Genomic DNA, 18,105 nt, shown 5'->3' with positions numbered 1-18,105 from the left:
AATTGATGAGAAAAAAAAGACACAGATTCTTCCTTTCTACTATAAAGTAGTGGAGAAATGTAGAAGGTAGGAATAGAGGCTGTAACAGGGCAGCCTGATTTACATCCAGAGTTAGGGAAGTCTCTGAGGAAGTGAGATTTCAATATAAGGGTTGAGAAAGGAGTTGGCAGGAGTCACAGGAAGAAGAGTGTTACAGGCAGAATGAACAGCTGATATGCAGGTCCTGGGGCAGGAAAAAGCTAAGCTTGTTCAGAGAACTGAAAGAAAGCCATGTAACTAGAGTGTAGCCCTTGATGAGGCAGTGCCGCCAGATGAGGCTGTGCAGGACGACAGGAACCAGTTCATGTGTCATCATATGGGCCACGTTAAAGAGTTTAGATTTTATCCTAATGGGAAGTTATTAAAGGCTTTTAAGTGGGTGGCATGACATAACCAGATTTTCATTTTGTAAAGACCGCCCTGGTATCTGTGTAGAGAGTGGATTAGAGGAAAGTGGGAAAGGTAGTGGGAAGTACATGGAGGAGGTTGTTGCAGTAGCCGAGGCAGGAGATGATGGTGGCCCTGATAGGGTTATGTTATGCACGTGACCTTACGGCTTGTTGTAAATGAGGGCATATCGTCAAATTATAATTTTTAATATTGACTTATTTTTTCCACAAAATCCACTCTGACCTTATACACATTAATTCAGAAAGATAGCATAAATACTCCCCACACATACACATTAGGTCTGTATATGCACACACATGTAAATATACATCTGCATATAGTGGACATAGGTACTGGTACATGCACACACGCACACACATACACACATGCACGCATACATGCGTACACACACAACACGCACACGTGCGCGCACACATAGACACAACACACATACACGCACGCGCGTGCACACACACATACACACGCGCACGCGCATGTGCGCACACGCACATGTTTCTCCAAATAGAGTACTTGGTAAATTGTTTGAAGTTTATTCACCCTTGCAGTCTTAAGGGCTTTTAAACCCAAATCTTTCTTCTACCTGCGTGAAACTGCTTCATTGTGTTCAGTGCTATGCCAAAGTTGAAAACCATGTGAAACAGCCCCTCTGTAGAGAAAAGCTATTAAATATACATTGTTTTGTAGGAATGTTTACATTATGCTAAATGAAAGCTATGTAAATAAAACTTGTAAAACATCCATGTAACTAGACTTATTGCCCTGTACAGCCTTCCTTAATTTAATATCTGAATATAATCTCTCCTCTTGAGCTTCTCCCCCAGTTGTGCCTCTTTTGTCCCAGGGAGGATTCCATCTTTTACCAAGTCTGGCAGTAACGCTCGGCTGCCTGCATGCCAAAAAGTGACTTTTGGACCATTTTCCTTTTGTAGAGACTGCTTAGATGGAATTCACCCTCTGTTGACAGAGGAAAGTATACCTTTACTACATCACAAATTCCTGCTGTTTCTTCCTTCTTGATGTTTCTCTTTCTCATGTCCATTTCTTCTTTGCTTTTATACCTAGATCCTCGGTTTAGTTTATGATCAGCTTGTGCCTGGGCTAACACAGCAGCCCTTTTGCTATTTTCTGTTTGGTGTGTGATTTCTCTAACAGTCTGTCATCTCTCTCTTTATATACTAGCATTTTTATCACCCTCAGCCTGAGAGCCCTGCAGAGCTCCAAGTTTGTATTGTTTATTTTTTCCTTTGAGTCATTTTAAAGTGGATAATAGACTTTTAGTCTTTTCTCTAAACCATTCTCCTTTTTTCCCCTGACTCCTCTAGCCTTTTTTACCAGGGCTTGTACTTTTCACACTAAGACACTAAGTAAACACAATTGCTGTAAGGCCACATGAGGCTTATAGAATCCTAAAAATGTTGAACTTGATAAAAGACCTTGAAAGTCATCCAGTCCAGCTTCCTCATGTTGCAGATCCACCGAGACCTAGAATTAGAGACTGTTGGAGCAAGGCCCCTGCACCCATCTCTTTACATCTTACCCTACACCCACTTCTTCCAGGTCTGTTGTATCTTTATATCTCTCTCGGATCTCTCACAAGAATTCTTCTGGTTTTAAATACTTCCTAGGACTTCTCTGGCGGTTCAGTGGTTAAGACTCCATGCTTCCAATGCAGAGGGCGTGGGTTTGATCTCTGGTTGGGGAGCTAAGATCCCACATGCTGTGTGGTACAGCCAAAGAATTAAATAAATAAATAAATAGTTCCTTATTTAAATGCTGTCTTTGTGAATCCAGTTTAACAAAACTCCACATTATATGTGTTAAGTTGTTGCTTTGTATTTCCTTCCATGTTGTTTTACACATGTATTTGGCAAAGGCTGTGTTTTATTTGTTCAGTATTAGTCAAAAGCTATTTCAAAGTGTATTGGCTTTGTACACTATCAGTGCAAAGGATACACAGTGCTGAAGCTCCTCTGCTTCTGAGCAGTGTGGTTATAAAAACTCATTGAAGTCCATTTGTTCATGATATTAAAGTGACTAAGAGGGATTTATATTTCCATCATTTAGATAATGAACTGTTCCTTCAAAGATTTCAAACAAACTGTTCTCATTGGTGACAAATTTGGAGGGGAGGGATTTTTTTCTCAATAGACTCATTTAGCATTTACTGGAAACTGCTGAGACAAGTGACATCTCCAACCCCACAGCCCCCGCCTGTACCTCCAGCAGGAGTTGTGGGCCCAGCTTCGGTTCCGGCCACACATCACAGTCTTTGATGGCAGACAGATCTACTCAGACTGTGAACCCCAGGATATTCATGGCCTGGGACCAGAGTTTCTTCAGCAGCACTTTCCATCACGTCTAGATTTGCGTTCTCATACTCTTGGAGGCGTTAGATACTATTTTGTTGCCAGGTTAACCTTCTCACAGGCTGACTTGTGTGTACCATTCTGCTCAACAACTCCGATGGTCCCCTACCACCTAGTGAACAAAGCACCAGTTCTTTAGTGTCTTTTTTTTTCCCTAATAAATTTATTTATTTATTTATTTATTTATTTAATTGGCCGTGTTGGGTCTTTTTTTTTTTTTTTTTTTTTTTTGCTGTGTGCAGGCTTTCTTTTTAGTTGCAGTGAGTGGGGGCTACTCTTTGTTGTGGTGCGCCGGCTCCTCATTGCGTGGCTTCTCTTGTTGCAGAGTGTGGGCTCTAGGCACGTGGGCTTCAGTAATTGCAGCACATGGGCTCGATAGTTGTGGCTCACGGACTCTAAAGTGCAGGCTCAATAGTTGTGGCGCACGGGCTTAGTTGCTCCGCGGCATGTGGGATCTTCCTGGAACAGGGATCGAACCCGTGTTCCCTGCAATGGCAGGCAGATTCTCAACCACTGCGCTACCTAGGAAGCCCAGTGTCTGTCTTTTTTTAATACAGGTATGTATAAGAGAGAGAGAATTTTGCCTAAATAGTATCATACTCAACCTTCTGCTTGTAAGCCAATTTATATTTCTAATCAATATAGTATAGATACTTTTCCACATAGTATAAATATTTTTATGTTTAATGAATGCATAATAATCTGCTATATTGATTTACCATGATCTTCTTCCCTAACCTTCTCCCCTAACCATTGTCAATTAACAAAGCGTTTGTTGTTATTGTTTTACTTGTTTTTGATATTTTAACAGGATAGTAATGTAAGTTCTTACATATGTATTTTTTTCACTTGTCTGCTTATCAATATGAAAAACTTTACACATCACCTTAATACACAAAGGAAGAAGTAAGCATTAGGGTATTATTTAAAGAGCTACACATACATTTAAATGTCGTAAGTAATCGTATATATTTGTGTGTGTGTATATATATATATAAATGTTGTGTTATTGGTATAATTCACCTACAAATGAATTTCCTTTATATTTCAAGCATTAATAACAATAGCAACTGTTCACTTTTAATTCTTTGTATGAGACAGGCATTGTGTTTCACATCTATTATTTTATTTAATCCACAGAACGACCCTCTTTATCCATTCATTGCCATCAAATATTTATTGAGCATCAGCCACGTACCAGTTATTTTATCTGCTCTCATGGAACCTATATTTTACTGGAGTAAAGAGTCACTAAGCCTGTAAACAAATACACTTAATATCGCGTCAGATAGTGACAAACATCCACCTGTGAGGTGGGCTCTGTTTTACTTTCTGATCCACATCTTACATGTAAGGAACCTGAGGCTTAGAAAGTGGAGTCTGTGAAGCCACGGCAGCTCAGTGCAGCTTCACGGCCCGACTGCGGGGACTCCCTCCCACTGTTTCGAGTACACAGCACTGGAGAGGACTTAACATTTCCCTGTTTGGTATATTGCTGCGTCTCTGAATTGTGATTATCAGCTGCTTGTACAGCATGAAAGCTGTCGGAGATGTAGACATTAGGAAGAATCTGTTTACACTAAGGACATCATCTGATGATATTATTCTTGAATATGTCCCAGATATAAATTTTTTCTTTTTATTTGCTTCATTTTTGTCTCAAAGGTGATTCCACCCACCAAAATGTATTAACTAATAAAAATACTAAGTACCTAAAATACTGGACAGTCTAAAATGCTATTGAAATATTTACATATCTTGCAGGATGAGTCATTAAAACCTGTTGTAAGTAATGTGTATAGAGGCTATTTGTGGAAATTGATATATGCTTTCATAATTTAAAAAAAGGTTCAATTCCAATGAAGGATTCCATTATTCCTCACCTACCAAGACGTCATTTTGGTTCCTATGGTCAACTTCCGATGCCTCTCTCCTTCAATCCATTAAATCAAGACTCAGTCCCCTCTCTTTCTCCTGGATCCACTCCCCATGCGGTGCCTCTCGGAGCAGGTGCAGTAACAGTGCAGGAAGCCCACTCCTGCCTCTTCAACCTGAGGAAACATTTCTCAGGAAGTGTTTTTGTAGGATTGAATCCCACGTGATGCATATATTCCAAATCATTTTAATAATAAATTACTGGAATTATACTCTCCTTTCTGAGCTCTTCACTTTATTTGGCTGATTTCTACTATGTCACTATATACACTTTTCAAAACTAATTTATAAAATTCAGCAATGTTAATTACCCAGGAATGGTAATGTTCTTGCTAAAACATGATGTGCTTTAAACATCTATTGGTTATTTTGGAATACAAGGAAGTGGAACAGTATTTGAAAATATTTTGTCGAAACATTCTGACAAATGGTTTGAGTTTTTCAGAGGACTAAAATTTTGCCAGATGACATCCATCCTACTAAGCTATGTCACAAGCGTCAACATTCTTGTTTAGGACTTTGAAATCAGAGGTACTGTTGCACTTCTTCAAAGAGGGAAAAACATCACTTTCTCTTAATCACTGTCTTTCCCTTGTATAAATTACCTATGAATTAAATAAGGTTCTTTTCATGGTCTGATAATCAAAAAGTTACAGCAGAAATAGTTTCTTTGATCCTTGTTAACTCTGGCATTTGACGTTTTAATTTATATACTTGAAGGTCCTCGAAAATTTCCTCTTGCTCAGACGGACTCTCTTCTGATGAAAATGCGTTCAGTAGCAAGTGATGAACTTCATGTGATGATGCAACGGAGAATGAGTCAGGAGAACCCTGTCCAGGCAACCGAAACAGAGCTTGCACAGAGACTGCAGCGGCTCACCATTTTAGCAGTTAACAGGATTATTTATCAAGGTAGGACTAGAGAATAAATATGTTCTTGCTCAGGTATTGAACTAAAAGGAAAATAATTTAAGAAAGAACTGACTAGGTTTCAATTTTTTAACAGCATTCTATTTTCATTCTTAGCATCCACACTAGTAAAAGAATTTCCTATTTGGAACTAATAGCCTTGAGTAAAATTCCACTTTTTAATTTGTTAAATGCTGGCCTAGATTGACCATTGAAGTTTATAACAGTACAGCACCTCCAATATGTTTTTTAAACTTTTCTTTGAGATAATCATAGATTCACATGCAGTTGTTAGGAAGTATTACAGGGAGATCCTGTGTCCCCTTTACCCAGTTTCCCCCAGTGGATCTTGCAAAAAGATAGTCCACTATCAATACAGTATTGACATCAGTACAGTCAAGAAAAAGAACATTTCCATCACCACAAGGATCTGTATGTCGCCTTTTAGTGCCACGCCCACTTTGCTCCCACCTCCACCCCTTCCTTAATCCCTGGCGACCATCGCTCTGGTCTCATTTCTGTATTTTCATCATTTCAAGAATGTTAAATAAATGGAATCATACGGTATGTAGCCTTGCGTGGGACTGGCTGTTTTCACTCAGCATAATTCTCTGGAGAGTCATCCTGGTTGTGGCACGCACCAGAGTGTGTTCCTTTTTTGTTTTGGGAGAGTAGTATTCCATAGCATGGACGTACCACACTTTAGTCATTTACCTGTTGAAAGACGATCTGGGTGTTTTCCAGTTTGCAGCTACTACAAATAAAGCTAGCTGCTGTAAACATTTATATGAAAGTTTTTGTGTGAACATGGGTCTTTGCTTTTCTGGGATAAATGTCCAGGAGTGTAATTTCTCGGTTGTATAGTAGTTGTGTGTTGGTCTTATTAAGAAACTGACAAACTTTCCTAGAGTGGCAGTGTAATTTTATATTCTTACCAGCAATGTGTGAGTGATCCAGTTTTCTTCACGTCTTTATCAGCATTAGGAGTTTCACTGTTTTTAATTTCAGCCATTCTGGTAGATAATACAGGGATATAGCCTTGTGGTTTCAATGTGCATTTCTGTAGGGGCTAATGATTTATATATTTAGTATAATACCTGCAGCAACCACTAAAAAGCTATTCAAAGAAATATACTCAAAGCAGTACAGGTAAGTCAAAATTCTAAAAAACATTCAAGTGAAACCCAAGGTTGTTTTTTTTTTTTTAACTTTTCTGATTTATATTTGGGGCAACCAGCCTCCAGGGTAAACTGTGAAATGGAACCATTTTTATCACATGCATGGCATTTAATGGGATAGCATGTCCAGTGATAGGTTTGCATATATCTAGCTAATGTAAATATCACGTGATCTCTGTGATTAATTTGTACAGGAACCTTCATGACTAATGATTTTGCAGTTTAATTCATTTTCATTAGTAAAATAAACCTTTAATTTAGAGTTGCATGACCTATGTATGTTTAAATTTCTACATTGTTTTAGGTGAATTTGTTTTCTGTAGTATACTGTATTTTCTACATCTAATACACCTACTACACATTTATATTGTGACAACTGAATTAGCAGTTACATAGAATATTTTTTCCAGCATCATTATCATGTGTAATGGCCAGGTACTAGTGATTTGACTGATTTTTTATTCTTTTTATTCAAAGAGTTTAATCCAGACATTATTGACATTTTGAATACTCCAGAAAATGCAACTCAAAGCAAGGCCTCAGTTTCCCAGACTGAAATTTCTGAAGAAAATATTCATCATGAACAGCCTTCTGCTTTCAATCCATTTCAGAAAGAAATGTTCACATACCTGGTAGAAGGATTCAGAGTATCTACTGTAAGTAAAGTAATGACATGGGAAATGCTCATCCACACAAAAGGAGTAGAGGTTTTAATGTGTCTGTATTATACGTTTTCAAAATCATATTCCTACGCTTGCACACAGTTTTGTGAAACACAACTTGAATTTTAGTACTGGAGTAAAATGTATTGCTAATTTACCCTTTCCAAAAGGACTCCCTTCATGCAGCACTGATTCTTAAGTCTGTAACTCAAAAGCCATTTTTCTAATATTGTAATTTAGTAAATAATATCAGCATCAGAAAAGAGTAGGAATTTGATGCTTACTATGAGAGTTTAAGCTAATAACCTGTTTTTAAAGGACTTTATTGACAGCACTTACTCTAGAATTATTATTATTATGAATAATTATGAAGTGTAGATGTTGGCTTAAACATACCCAACACCTTCACAATTATATAGAGAATACCAACACGCGTCAGGCTCCATTAATCATCGACTCACTTAGGGTTCTGTGGGCCCCTTCCAGCTGCCCATAGGGAGCAAATTGGTTAGTACACTCCATGGGTACCAAAGGCTAATCTAATTCTAGCAGAGCTCGTAAATCATGATTCTGCCACTCTCTAAACCTAAACTAGATTCTGTTTTCTGCAGGTTCCACTTAGAACTGAATCATTCACACAGAACCCTTAGGACTAGGAGTAATTGGAGAGCCATCTCCAAAACTCAGAATAAACTCTAAAATGTACTGGTTCCAGTTTTTAAACCAGATACAGGATATTTGATCAGGATCGGGTTAGCCTCAGTGGGACCACAATCAAAACAGCTTATTTGGTTATTTGTTAGGGGATATTAATGGTCAATGTACATGCAGTTCTTAATTTGTGACAGTTATACTCAGTGTTTTAGTACCAATTCAACTCTTTATTATGAATCCTTTCTCTTTTATATGGCAAATCAATGTAGGCTTATCTACCATTGTTCTTTGATGGCTCTCACTTTTTTTTTTTCTCATTTAAAATTTCCAAGCCCTAGGTAATTTTTTTAAGTGGCTTAGGACTTTAGCTTCTTAGTGTCTCCTTTTTAAAATTGTGTTGAAGTATACCTAACATAAATTTTTCTGTTTTAACAGTTTTTAAGTGTACATTGTTGTGCAGCCCTTACCCTCATCCATCCCCAGAACTTTCTCCATCATCCCAGCCTGAAACTCTGCCCATTGGACAGTAACTCCCCATTAGCCTCTCCCCCAGTCCCTGAGAAGCCACTATTCTACTTTCTGTCTCTACGAATTTGACTTTCTAGATACCTCATTTAAGTTATCATACGATATTTAATATAATATTTGTCCTTTTTGAATGCGCCTTATTTCATTATTCACTTCAGTATAATGTTTTCAAGTTCACCCATACTGAAGCGTGTATCAGAACTTCCTTTTTAAGGCTAAACAATATTCCATCCTATGTATATACCACATTTTGTTTATCCATTCATCCGTCAATGGGTATTTGGATTATTTCCACCTTTTGGCTATTTTGAACAATGCTGCTATAAACATTGAGGTACATCCATCTCTTTTAATCCCCCATTGTATGGATGCATATGTCTTTCTAATTTCAACTGTTTAAAAATTCTAGAATAAAACATGTTCCATGATTTCTAGGGCTCTATTGAGGTTAGTATATTATTGCTTAAGAAGTTTGATCCTAATTCACTCCTGTTTTGATTTAAGGGTTCAAGTAAAACCAGTAGTTCCAAACAACAGTGGGCTAAAATCTTATGGTCTTGTAAGGAAACCTTCCGAATGCAGCTTGGGAGACTGCTCGTGCATATTTTGTCACCAGTGCACCCTTCACAAGAGAGAAAGCAAATTTTTGAAATAGTTCGTGAACCAAATCATCAGGAAATACTACGAGACTGTCTTAGCCCATCCCTGCAAGTAAGTACCTCAGTATTTTGAAATTAAAAACTATTGGTCAAATATAAAACTATACAAAACAGGAACTGAAATTAAACTATATTTTCATGCCAAACACCATAAATTAGTTTTCTTACCAAATATTTTCTAAGATCTTTCTTCAGATGCCCTTTACCAGAGTCAGTTTGACCTCTCTGTTTATTCCCCATTCCTTTTTCTAGTGTTTAAGAAGTTCTGTATCTGAATTCTAAGATCCTTTGTAGTTTGTTACTAAATCTTGAAGTGTTTTCTTTAAGAACTGTTTGGAGACTTTTTTTAAGCATTATATTATCCTTGAAACATCTATAGTGAATAGCTCAAACAACAGTACTTATATTTCAAAAATATTTACAGTAAGTTAAAACAAAAAATATTTATCATCTGGAATGATAAAATCAAAATACTTAGAGAATTTCGGAATCTATAAATTCTATCATTTAAGCGATAAATGGAGAATTTAAATGGTACAACCATTCTACACAGCTGTTTAGCAGTTTCTTATAAAATTAAACATACCCATAACCTGTGACCCTAAAATTCCATTTTTAAGTATTTACCTAAGAGAAATTAAAACACATCTCCATAAAAAGACTAGTAGAAGAATATCCATGGCAGCCTTTTTACTAATAGCCAAAAACTGGAAATAATCAGAATGTCTGTCAGTGGGAGAATGTGTAACCGAATTGTGATGTATTTATACAATAGACTATTATACAAACAATAACAAGGAACAGACTACTGATACATCCACCAGTATGCTGGAAGCTCAAAATCATGGTGTCGGCAAAAGGGACATCCAGACACAAAAGAGTAGACATTCTGTGATTCCGTCCATATGAAGCCCAAGAATAGGCAAGATTAATATAGGGTCATAGAATTCAGACAGTAGTTGTCTCTGTGAGGAGGGGGCAGTGAGAAGGGAACTGCTTGGAAAGAGGCATAAGGAAACCTGCCTGGGGTGATAAAAATGTACCATATCTTATTTTGGGTAATGGTTACATGGGTGTGTACAGTTGTCAAAAGTTTTAGAAATGAACACTTAATGTCTATATGCTTTATTGTGTGTAAATTATACCCCTATAAATAAAATATTATGAGATATTTAAGAAAAGACAGGTATCCCTTTTATATCCCTGGGAAATGCAGATTTATCATACCAGGAACCAAAAGGTTATAGTTTTGAAGTGATACTTTTAGGTGCTCTTTCCAGTATGAAGACTCTCTCAGGTGCACTAAGGGCATTGTTTTCCCTTTCCCGAGGCAGAACCTACCTAGCCCATAGTTTCCTTCCATGGAGAATTCAAAGAGGTGTTCTTTCAGTGCTTTATACTGAGCAAAGCTGCCGTCCTTCTGAATCGAACCCTGATGTTCCCAGTCCTTTTCTACCAGGTTTCCTTCTCTACTGCTCCATTTCTGTTGGTGGTATCCTTACTGCCTTCGGCTTGAAACATTGGAACTATGGTGGACTTTCTTCTCTCGAGTCCGTTTTATCGCCAAGGCCAGTCATTTGTTTAGTCCTGCCTTTCTCCATAGTCTGCCTGCCCATCCTAGTTTAGACTTTCACCCCTTATGCTTGATACCCAGCTCTCCACCTCAAGACCAAATTACTCTATCTGATAATTTTTTTTTAAGGTTTACTATGGCAGCATTCAAACATACCTGCAACTTGGGAGAAATCAAAAAAAGAACCCCACATGACTGTTACCCAGCTTTAATTTTTCTTTGTAGTATTTTGAAACAAATGTCAGGTATCAAGTCGTTTTACCTGTAAGTACTTCAATATGTATCTGTGACTGATAAGACTTTGTTTTAACTTATCACTTTCTGTGATAGTAACAGTAATTCCATATTATCATCTAATATCCAGTGCTTAAATTTTCCCAATTTTCTTGTAATTTTTCAGATAGTTCTCTTGATTCTGGACCCAAACAAGGCCCACACACTGCATTTGTTTGGTGTGTGCTACATCTTTTTAATCCTGGCAATTACCCTCCCCAACTTTTTTTTTTTAATGTTTATTTGTCGGTGAAACTGGGTCATTTGTTCTGTAGAATTTCCTACTTTCTGAGTTTGGCTGATTGTATCTTTGTGGCTCTAGATCTAGAGGCTTGACTAGATTCCAGTTCTTGATTTCATGTTTGGTTTTGTGTTTGGTTTTTTAAAAGAATAATTTATTAGGAGTGCTTTACATTTTCCGTTACATCATGGCAGGAGGCAGAGAATGTCCGGTTGCTCTGCTCTTTGAGATGGTAGCAGCCTGACTCATCCACTATAAAGCTCACTCTCAGTCTTCAACCTAATAGTTTTAGCAGCCATTGATGATAGTCGCCAAGATCCACTTTTTCATTATGAGCTGCAAAGTAGCGATTTCTCTACGTTTCTCATTCCACAAGCATCTGTTAGCTCTGATTCTTCTATTGGGAAGAATATTCCATTATCAACTATTTGGCTACCCTAAAATATAGTCTGTGTAGGAAAGGCAAGATAAATGCTTGCTTCTTTCCTCTGTTTGCTTTTAGAATAATAAGTTTATACTCAGCTCTCCACCTCAACCTCTAATTTTTGTGTTTATTTTTATTTTTGAGGTGTTGTCATGAACTCGTGTATTTTTCATAAATTTTATAAGTAAGTTCAAACCTTTGCAGTCATTTTTCTGTTTGACGTTCAGATTAACACTTCTGTAGAGTGCTTTTAACATGGTCTTTCTAACAAATTAATATGATTAACTTCCCTCCATTCTGGAGAAGAACGTCCCAGGCTCATCTTGTACATTTCCTTTCCCGGGGCCTGGAACCAAACTCTTCTCCCAAGAAGCCCCTGTTTCCTTTTAATGAGAAAATAGTATTGAGAGCCTACAGATCTAGGGGCTCGGTATGTTTATTTCTACTGGGTTGTCATTTCTTCTCAGCTTTTTTAGTGGACAAAGCTAAGAATTATGTATTTTTTGAGGGAGAAAAATCATGAATGCATACTGTTACTTTCACTTTCTCTTGAATTTTATGTTTATATTTCTTTTTATTGTTGATAAGCTTATTTCCTGATGATATTAACATAATTACTTATTTGCTTTATCTATAAAACATTTTCAAAATAAGATGACAACAGTATCACTTATAACAAACCTACTGAATGCAGTTTAAGATTTCTCTGTGGTTCTTCTGTCTTTAGGATACCATTATGGGTGTACCATGAAAGTAGCGTATCGTGAAAGCACTTAAAATAATTTTCCCTGTTTGGTTATGCCACCAACTTGGCATCAACTAACTAGATAGTTCTGTTTTGTTTTGTTTTTTTTCCAGTTTACTTTCTGTTTTTAGAGATTCCACTGGGTATTTTTTGTTTGTTTATTTAATTTTGTCTTTAGTTACATAAAATGTCTACCTGGTTCCAAAATCAAAATTGTGAAACATGGCACATTCAGAGAGGTTCTAGCTTATATCTCTGTACCCTTCCCTCATTCCTTCTGTTTCCCTGTAGGGAACTATCCTTATTTGGTTTTGGAGATATAAGCAAAGCAAATCTGCCACACACACACACTCTCCCCCTCACTTCTTAATACAAAGAAAGATAGTGAACCATACACACCCTTCTCACTTTGCTTTCTTCAACTAACAATGTATCCTAGCGATCAGCAGTATAGAGAGCTCTTCTCATGCCTTTTACAGGTGCCTACAAGCTGTATTCCATTTGTAATTTGCCTGATTTGTTTTTTCATTCTGCCTGATTTTTAAAGCCCCAAGCTTCTCTTCTACTGTTATAACTTGAGTCTGGTTAAGTCTCTAACCTGTGGCTCCTCCTTTTTTCAAGATAGTCTCATCTTTTCTCTTATAACCTCTTCACATCCCTTGCAGTCCTACTGCCAAGCTGCTTTATTCATGTTGTCCACTCAGCACACGCCATCTCTCCTCCCCTTTTTCTGTCTGTACGCCCATTCTCTCTATTTAGCCACGTATCCACATCACGTGGTGATACCACCTTCAAAGCCTTCCTTCCTTTCTTTAGTCCACTCAGAACTCTTCCTTCTTGAAACTTCATTGAAAATTTTATTTTTACATTTTAGCATTTTGCTATTTTCTAAGGATTTGTGTTCAATAAATTCAGTTCCTTAATTCAGTTTTTGAGAACTGAAAACAAGACTCTGTGTGTGTCTCCAGTAACACCTGTTCTAGTCCCAGGAACCATAGCCAATAAATGATTGATCAGAGAATGTTAAAATGAGATATTAGAAACAACTTAAGTGTCTAGGAAAATCACATGTTTCTTTAGATATTCAGAATGAATAAAAAAATTTCTGATAGTTTTTCAAGATGATTTTAAAATGTCACTGAATACTAACCTGAAATATTTTTAGAATTCTATCAAGAACATTACCTTTAAGACACACATATGAAAATATTCTAGTCATTTACCGTTTCTCTTTATTTGCCAACTCTTCAGCCCTTTTACTTGCAGAGCATCTGTTCATTTTTCTCTTTTGGTCAGGTAGCAGCTGTCTCCTGACTAATTTAAAATGTTGCATGAAAATGAGCTTTGCTATTTTCATCATTGCATATGTTCATCTTATGCTTTTGGGAAATGACATGATGTGATTCAGCATGTTAATTTAAATATCACCCAAAGTGTAATAGTTTCCAGATCCATTTGTTGACTATTCACAGTTTAAAATATCATAAAGCCAACTGCAGTGATATTTGTATCAATGCAAATTTTTAAAAAGTAAAATTATGCATGTTTCACTTGTTGGCAAAGTTAATGTTTAAATAATACATAGTGTACACATAGCAGTCAGGTGTAATATCTATGACGTGAAAGGGCCACTTTAGAAAATCATGAATCAAAGTTTGGTTTAGGTTTACAGTGGAAAGGACCATTGTCATTACCTTAAGTAACACTCTGATTTTGTTTATAGGGTCTATTCATTAAAAATTGGCCTTAACCAACCCTTCTCTGGACATGCACATAACGGAGTGCTGACATCTTGCCGCTTTACAATTTTTCACCTTTCATTCTCCCTAGGGAAGAGTGAATGCTTACAAAGTGATCCAAAGATACATTTTTGCTCCAGAATTTTCTCCGTTTATTCTCCCAAGCAGAAATTAAGGGAGAAAGAATAAACATGCATAATTCTCTTATCTTAAGGTTTAAAGGAAAGTTTTCCTTCCAGTTCAGTTCTATAAGGAGAACTAAGAATTATTTTCCTTTATCCCAAATTTATTCCTTTAGCAAATCCTCTCCAAAATTCTTTTCCCAAAAGCTTGTGTGCTTGCTTTCTTTCCCTGTTTTGCTTCCTTCTTTCCTTCCCCTCCCTTTCTTTTCCTCTTTCTTCCTTTTTCTTCCGTTTACAATGAAATTTTCAAACATACTAAGAAAAATAAACTAGTGAATGCTGTGTGAATACCATATGACCATCACATACATCTAACAGTTGTTAATATTTTATCATATTAACATCATTTCTTTTTTCTGAAGTATTTTAAAGTAAATTAGAGAAATCATGACATTTTTTCAAAAAAAAATTTTTATATAACCATAGCAACATTATTATACCTAACAAAATTAGCGTATACCCTAGTGTCATCGTGTACCCAATGCATAATCATTTGACAGTTTCTTCAGTCGTCCCCAAAAGGTCTTTTTTGGCTGATTTATTTAAAGCCGATCCAACCAAATAAATCTAGCAATATAATTTAACTTACTGTTAAATAATTTAAATGTAAGAAATAAAAATTGTTTATGACTTAAAATTTTTTTTTAATTAAAAAATTTGTTACTCTTTTTTTCAAGCATGGAGCCAAGTTAGTTTTGTATTTGTCAGAGTTGATACATAATCACAAAGATGAACTGACTGAAGAAGAACTAGACACAGCAGAGCTGCTGATGAATGCTTTAAAGTTCTGTGGACATAAGTGCATCCCCCCCAGTGCATCGACAAAAGCAGACCTTATTAAAGTGATCAAAGAGGTGAGTCGGTGAGAGCATAAGAAACAGTTTTCTTTAGAGAGCCCACTGAATATAACTAAAAAATGATTGAAAGTTTTTTCTAGTTATAGAATACCACTGATAGTGAATTTGAAATTTTTTTCTAACTTTATGTTGCTTTTTTACTATGAGAGAACAAATAGACCTTTTTTAAGGAGCATTTTATTCTCTGTGGCCATCTTTCGCCATTACCACCAGCTTTCGGGGAAGGAAAGATTTTACTAGTGAAAAGCAAGTTGAATCATCAACCCTAAGTTCTGGCTTCTTTAATGAAAAGGCAAAATAAGGAAGCAAGCAGCTATGCAAACCCATTGGGTTTGGTAGCCCTAGTTAACTATTCCACCCTAATTTCTGTGACCCAAGTTGTATGGAAACAAAGGGGAATTATAACATTATTTAAATGGTTAATGTATTTTAATACTCTGGTCTCCTGGGGGCAGTATTTTTTTTCCTTTGTTAACTTGGTTTTAAATTTAGTTTGTTGAGCTCTGTGCCAGTGTTAAATGATAAATGAGTTTTCTATAGTATATTATTATCTAAATCTTTTAGGAACAAAAGAAGTACGAAACTGAAGAAGGTACGAATAAAGCCAACTGGCAGAAAACAGTTCATAATAATCAGCAAAGGTAGGATTTTGTGTGTTCTAAAAGCTGTGTCTTTAGGAACCCATTAGATTTCACAGATACTTTTAGTTTTAAAGTACCATGTTTTGCTATACATTTAATGTTTCACATGTGCTTAACTTATGGGCATCTTGTTTGTTTAGTCTCTTTCAGCGTCTTGATTCAAAATCAAAGGATATATCTAAAATAGCTGCAGATATCACCCAGGCCGTGTCTCTTTCCCAAGGAATTGAGAGAAAGAAGGTGATCCAGCACATCAGAGGCATGTATAAGGTGGATCTGAGTGCCGGCAGACACTGGCAGGAGCTTATTCAGCAACTGACGCATGACAGGTAAGCAGTGCAGGAGGACATTTCAGGTGGTCTTGTGTGAATATTTTATATATTGATGTTATTTTCACTCCAGGGTAAAGATTCATAACATTATCTCATTAGTTTAAATGTTTTTTGTTTAATCATTTATTATTTATTTCATCTTGAAAAATAATCCTATGAGAATTTTTTTTTTAAATTCTTGAGGAGAGGAAAAATAGTGAGAGGGAGAGGCATTAGCTCTTCCAGGGAGAAAAATCTATCTGTTGGCTTTCATTTAAAAATACGATCTTTGCATAAGAATAGAGAAATAACTGAAGCAGGATAGTTGGGAAATAGACCTTTTTCTAGTTAAGACTTTAATAACAGTTTAAAAGATGCACCGCAAATCAGGAAAAGAGGGAAATTAAAGTATTATTCTCTGAATTTTGGTTAAGAAAACTGATTAGTGTTATGACTTTGAGGTGCTAAAATACACTAAACATTATATACTAAAGCAAATTCCAGATGAACGAATGAATGAAACTCAAAAAGTTTACAAACTAGAAGAAAATAGGATATTTATCAACTCTGATGGACAGATAACTTTCTAAGATCAAACACAATTGAAGAAACTACAAAGAAGAAATGAATGGCTTTGAACTTTAATATTTATTTTCCAGCGTATTTAACAAGCATAACCACAACAAAACATAAAAATTTATTTTCAGCAAGTATTTCAAAGAGTTAACATTTTTATGGTTTTAAAAATTCAAAGATTTGAAAATAAAATATGAAGATCCCCAAAGTTTGAATAAGCAAAAGACAGATATACTCTTTACGTAAGACAAATAGATTAATAAACAGATGGGAAAATATTGAATATTGCTAGAGGCTGATGAAAAACCTTTAGATACCATATTTTACCTTTTATGTTACAAAAAAAATTTTTTTTTGGGTGCTAATCTCCACAGCAGGAAGAAATGTATCTTAGCGCTTGGTCAGGAGTTTGGTGGCATTGTACACTTTGACATTATATGTCAGGAACCCTACAAACATTTTATTTCTAGTTCCGGTTATCCTATTTTAGTGATTCTATTCTAAGGAAAATATTCAAAATATGGAAAAGCAATGAACATAAAGGCTTTCATCTCTGTATTATTTATGTTAGTGAATGAATTGGAAACAACTTAAATATATAATAATAGTAACAGAATTAAATACATTATGATGCATCTACTCAATGTAATATTAGCCATTTAAAATGGTAATAATAAAGTCTGTACTGTGGAGGACTTCCCTGGTGGTGCAGTGGTTAAAAATCCACCTGCCAACGCAGGGGACATGGGTTTGATCCCTGGTCCCAGAAGATCCCACAGGCTGAGGAGCAACTAAGCCTGTATGCCACAACTACTGAGCCTGTGCTCTAGAGCCCACAAGCCACAACTACTGAACCCGTGTGCCACTGCTACTGAAGCCCACGCACCTAGGGCCCATGTTCCGCAACAAGACAAGCGACTGCAATGAGAAGCCCCTGCTCACCACAAGTAGAGAAAGCTCATGTGTGGCAACGAAGACCCAATGCAGCCAAAATTAAATAAATAAATGAATAAATTTATTAAAAAAAAACTATACTGTGTTCAGTGAAAGAAGGCAGGATTTAGAAATGTATATACATAATAATTACAACTACAATTTTTAAAAATGAAAGAAAATAATCACTACCAGTATTTTGATATGTTTGGGGTAGTAGGATTAAGGGTAATTTTTTTTTTCTTATCTATTTCTAAAAATGTATTTAA

The 18,105-nt window shown here is 36.2% G+C and overlaps 1 protein-coding gene across 7 annotated transcripts in view; it reads left to right on the top strand.

Moving 5' to 3' along the window:
* Nucleotides 1–18,105, top strand: part of LYST (lysosomal trafficking regulator) — a 195,958-nt gene that overhangs the window by 122,396 nt on the left and 55,457 nt on the right. For all 7 annotated transcript variants that reach the window (XM_057734359.1, XM_057734357.1, XM_057734360.1 and 4 more), the window contains 6 exons: nucleotides 5,472–5,663; nucleotides 7,316–7,494; nucleotides 9,187–9,393; nucleotides 15,196–15,372; nucleotides 15,940–16,016; nucleotides 16,157–16,345. In XM_057734359.1, the coding sequence (XP_057590342.1) occupies nucleotides 5,472–5,663; nucleotides 7,316–7,494; nucleotides 9,187–9,393; nucleotides 15,196–15,372; nucleotides 15,940–16,016; nucleotides 16,157–16,345 (1,021 nt within the window). The remainder of the gene's footprint in view (nucleotides 1–5,471; nucleotides 5,664–7,315; nucleotides 7,495–9,186; nucleotides 9,394–15,195; nucleotides 15,373–15,939; nucleotides 16,017–16,156; nucleotides 16,346–18,105) is intronic.

Source organism: Hippopotamus amphibius, chromosome 5 (assembly GCF_030028045.1).
Source record: "Hippopotamus amphibius kiboko isolate mHipAmp2 chromosome 5, mHipAmp2.hap2, whole genome shotgun sequence".
Lineage (NCBI taxonomy): Eukaryota > Metazoa > Chordata > Mammalia > Artiodactyla > Hippopotamidae > Hippopotamus > Hippopotamus amphibius.
Note: the sequence above shows the minus strand (reverse complement) of the source record. Positions and strands in the feature narration are given on the sequence as shown.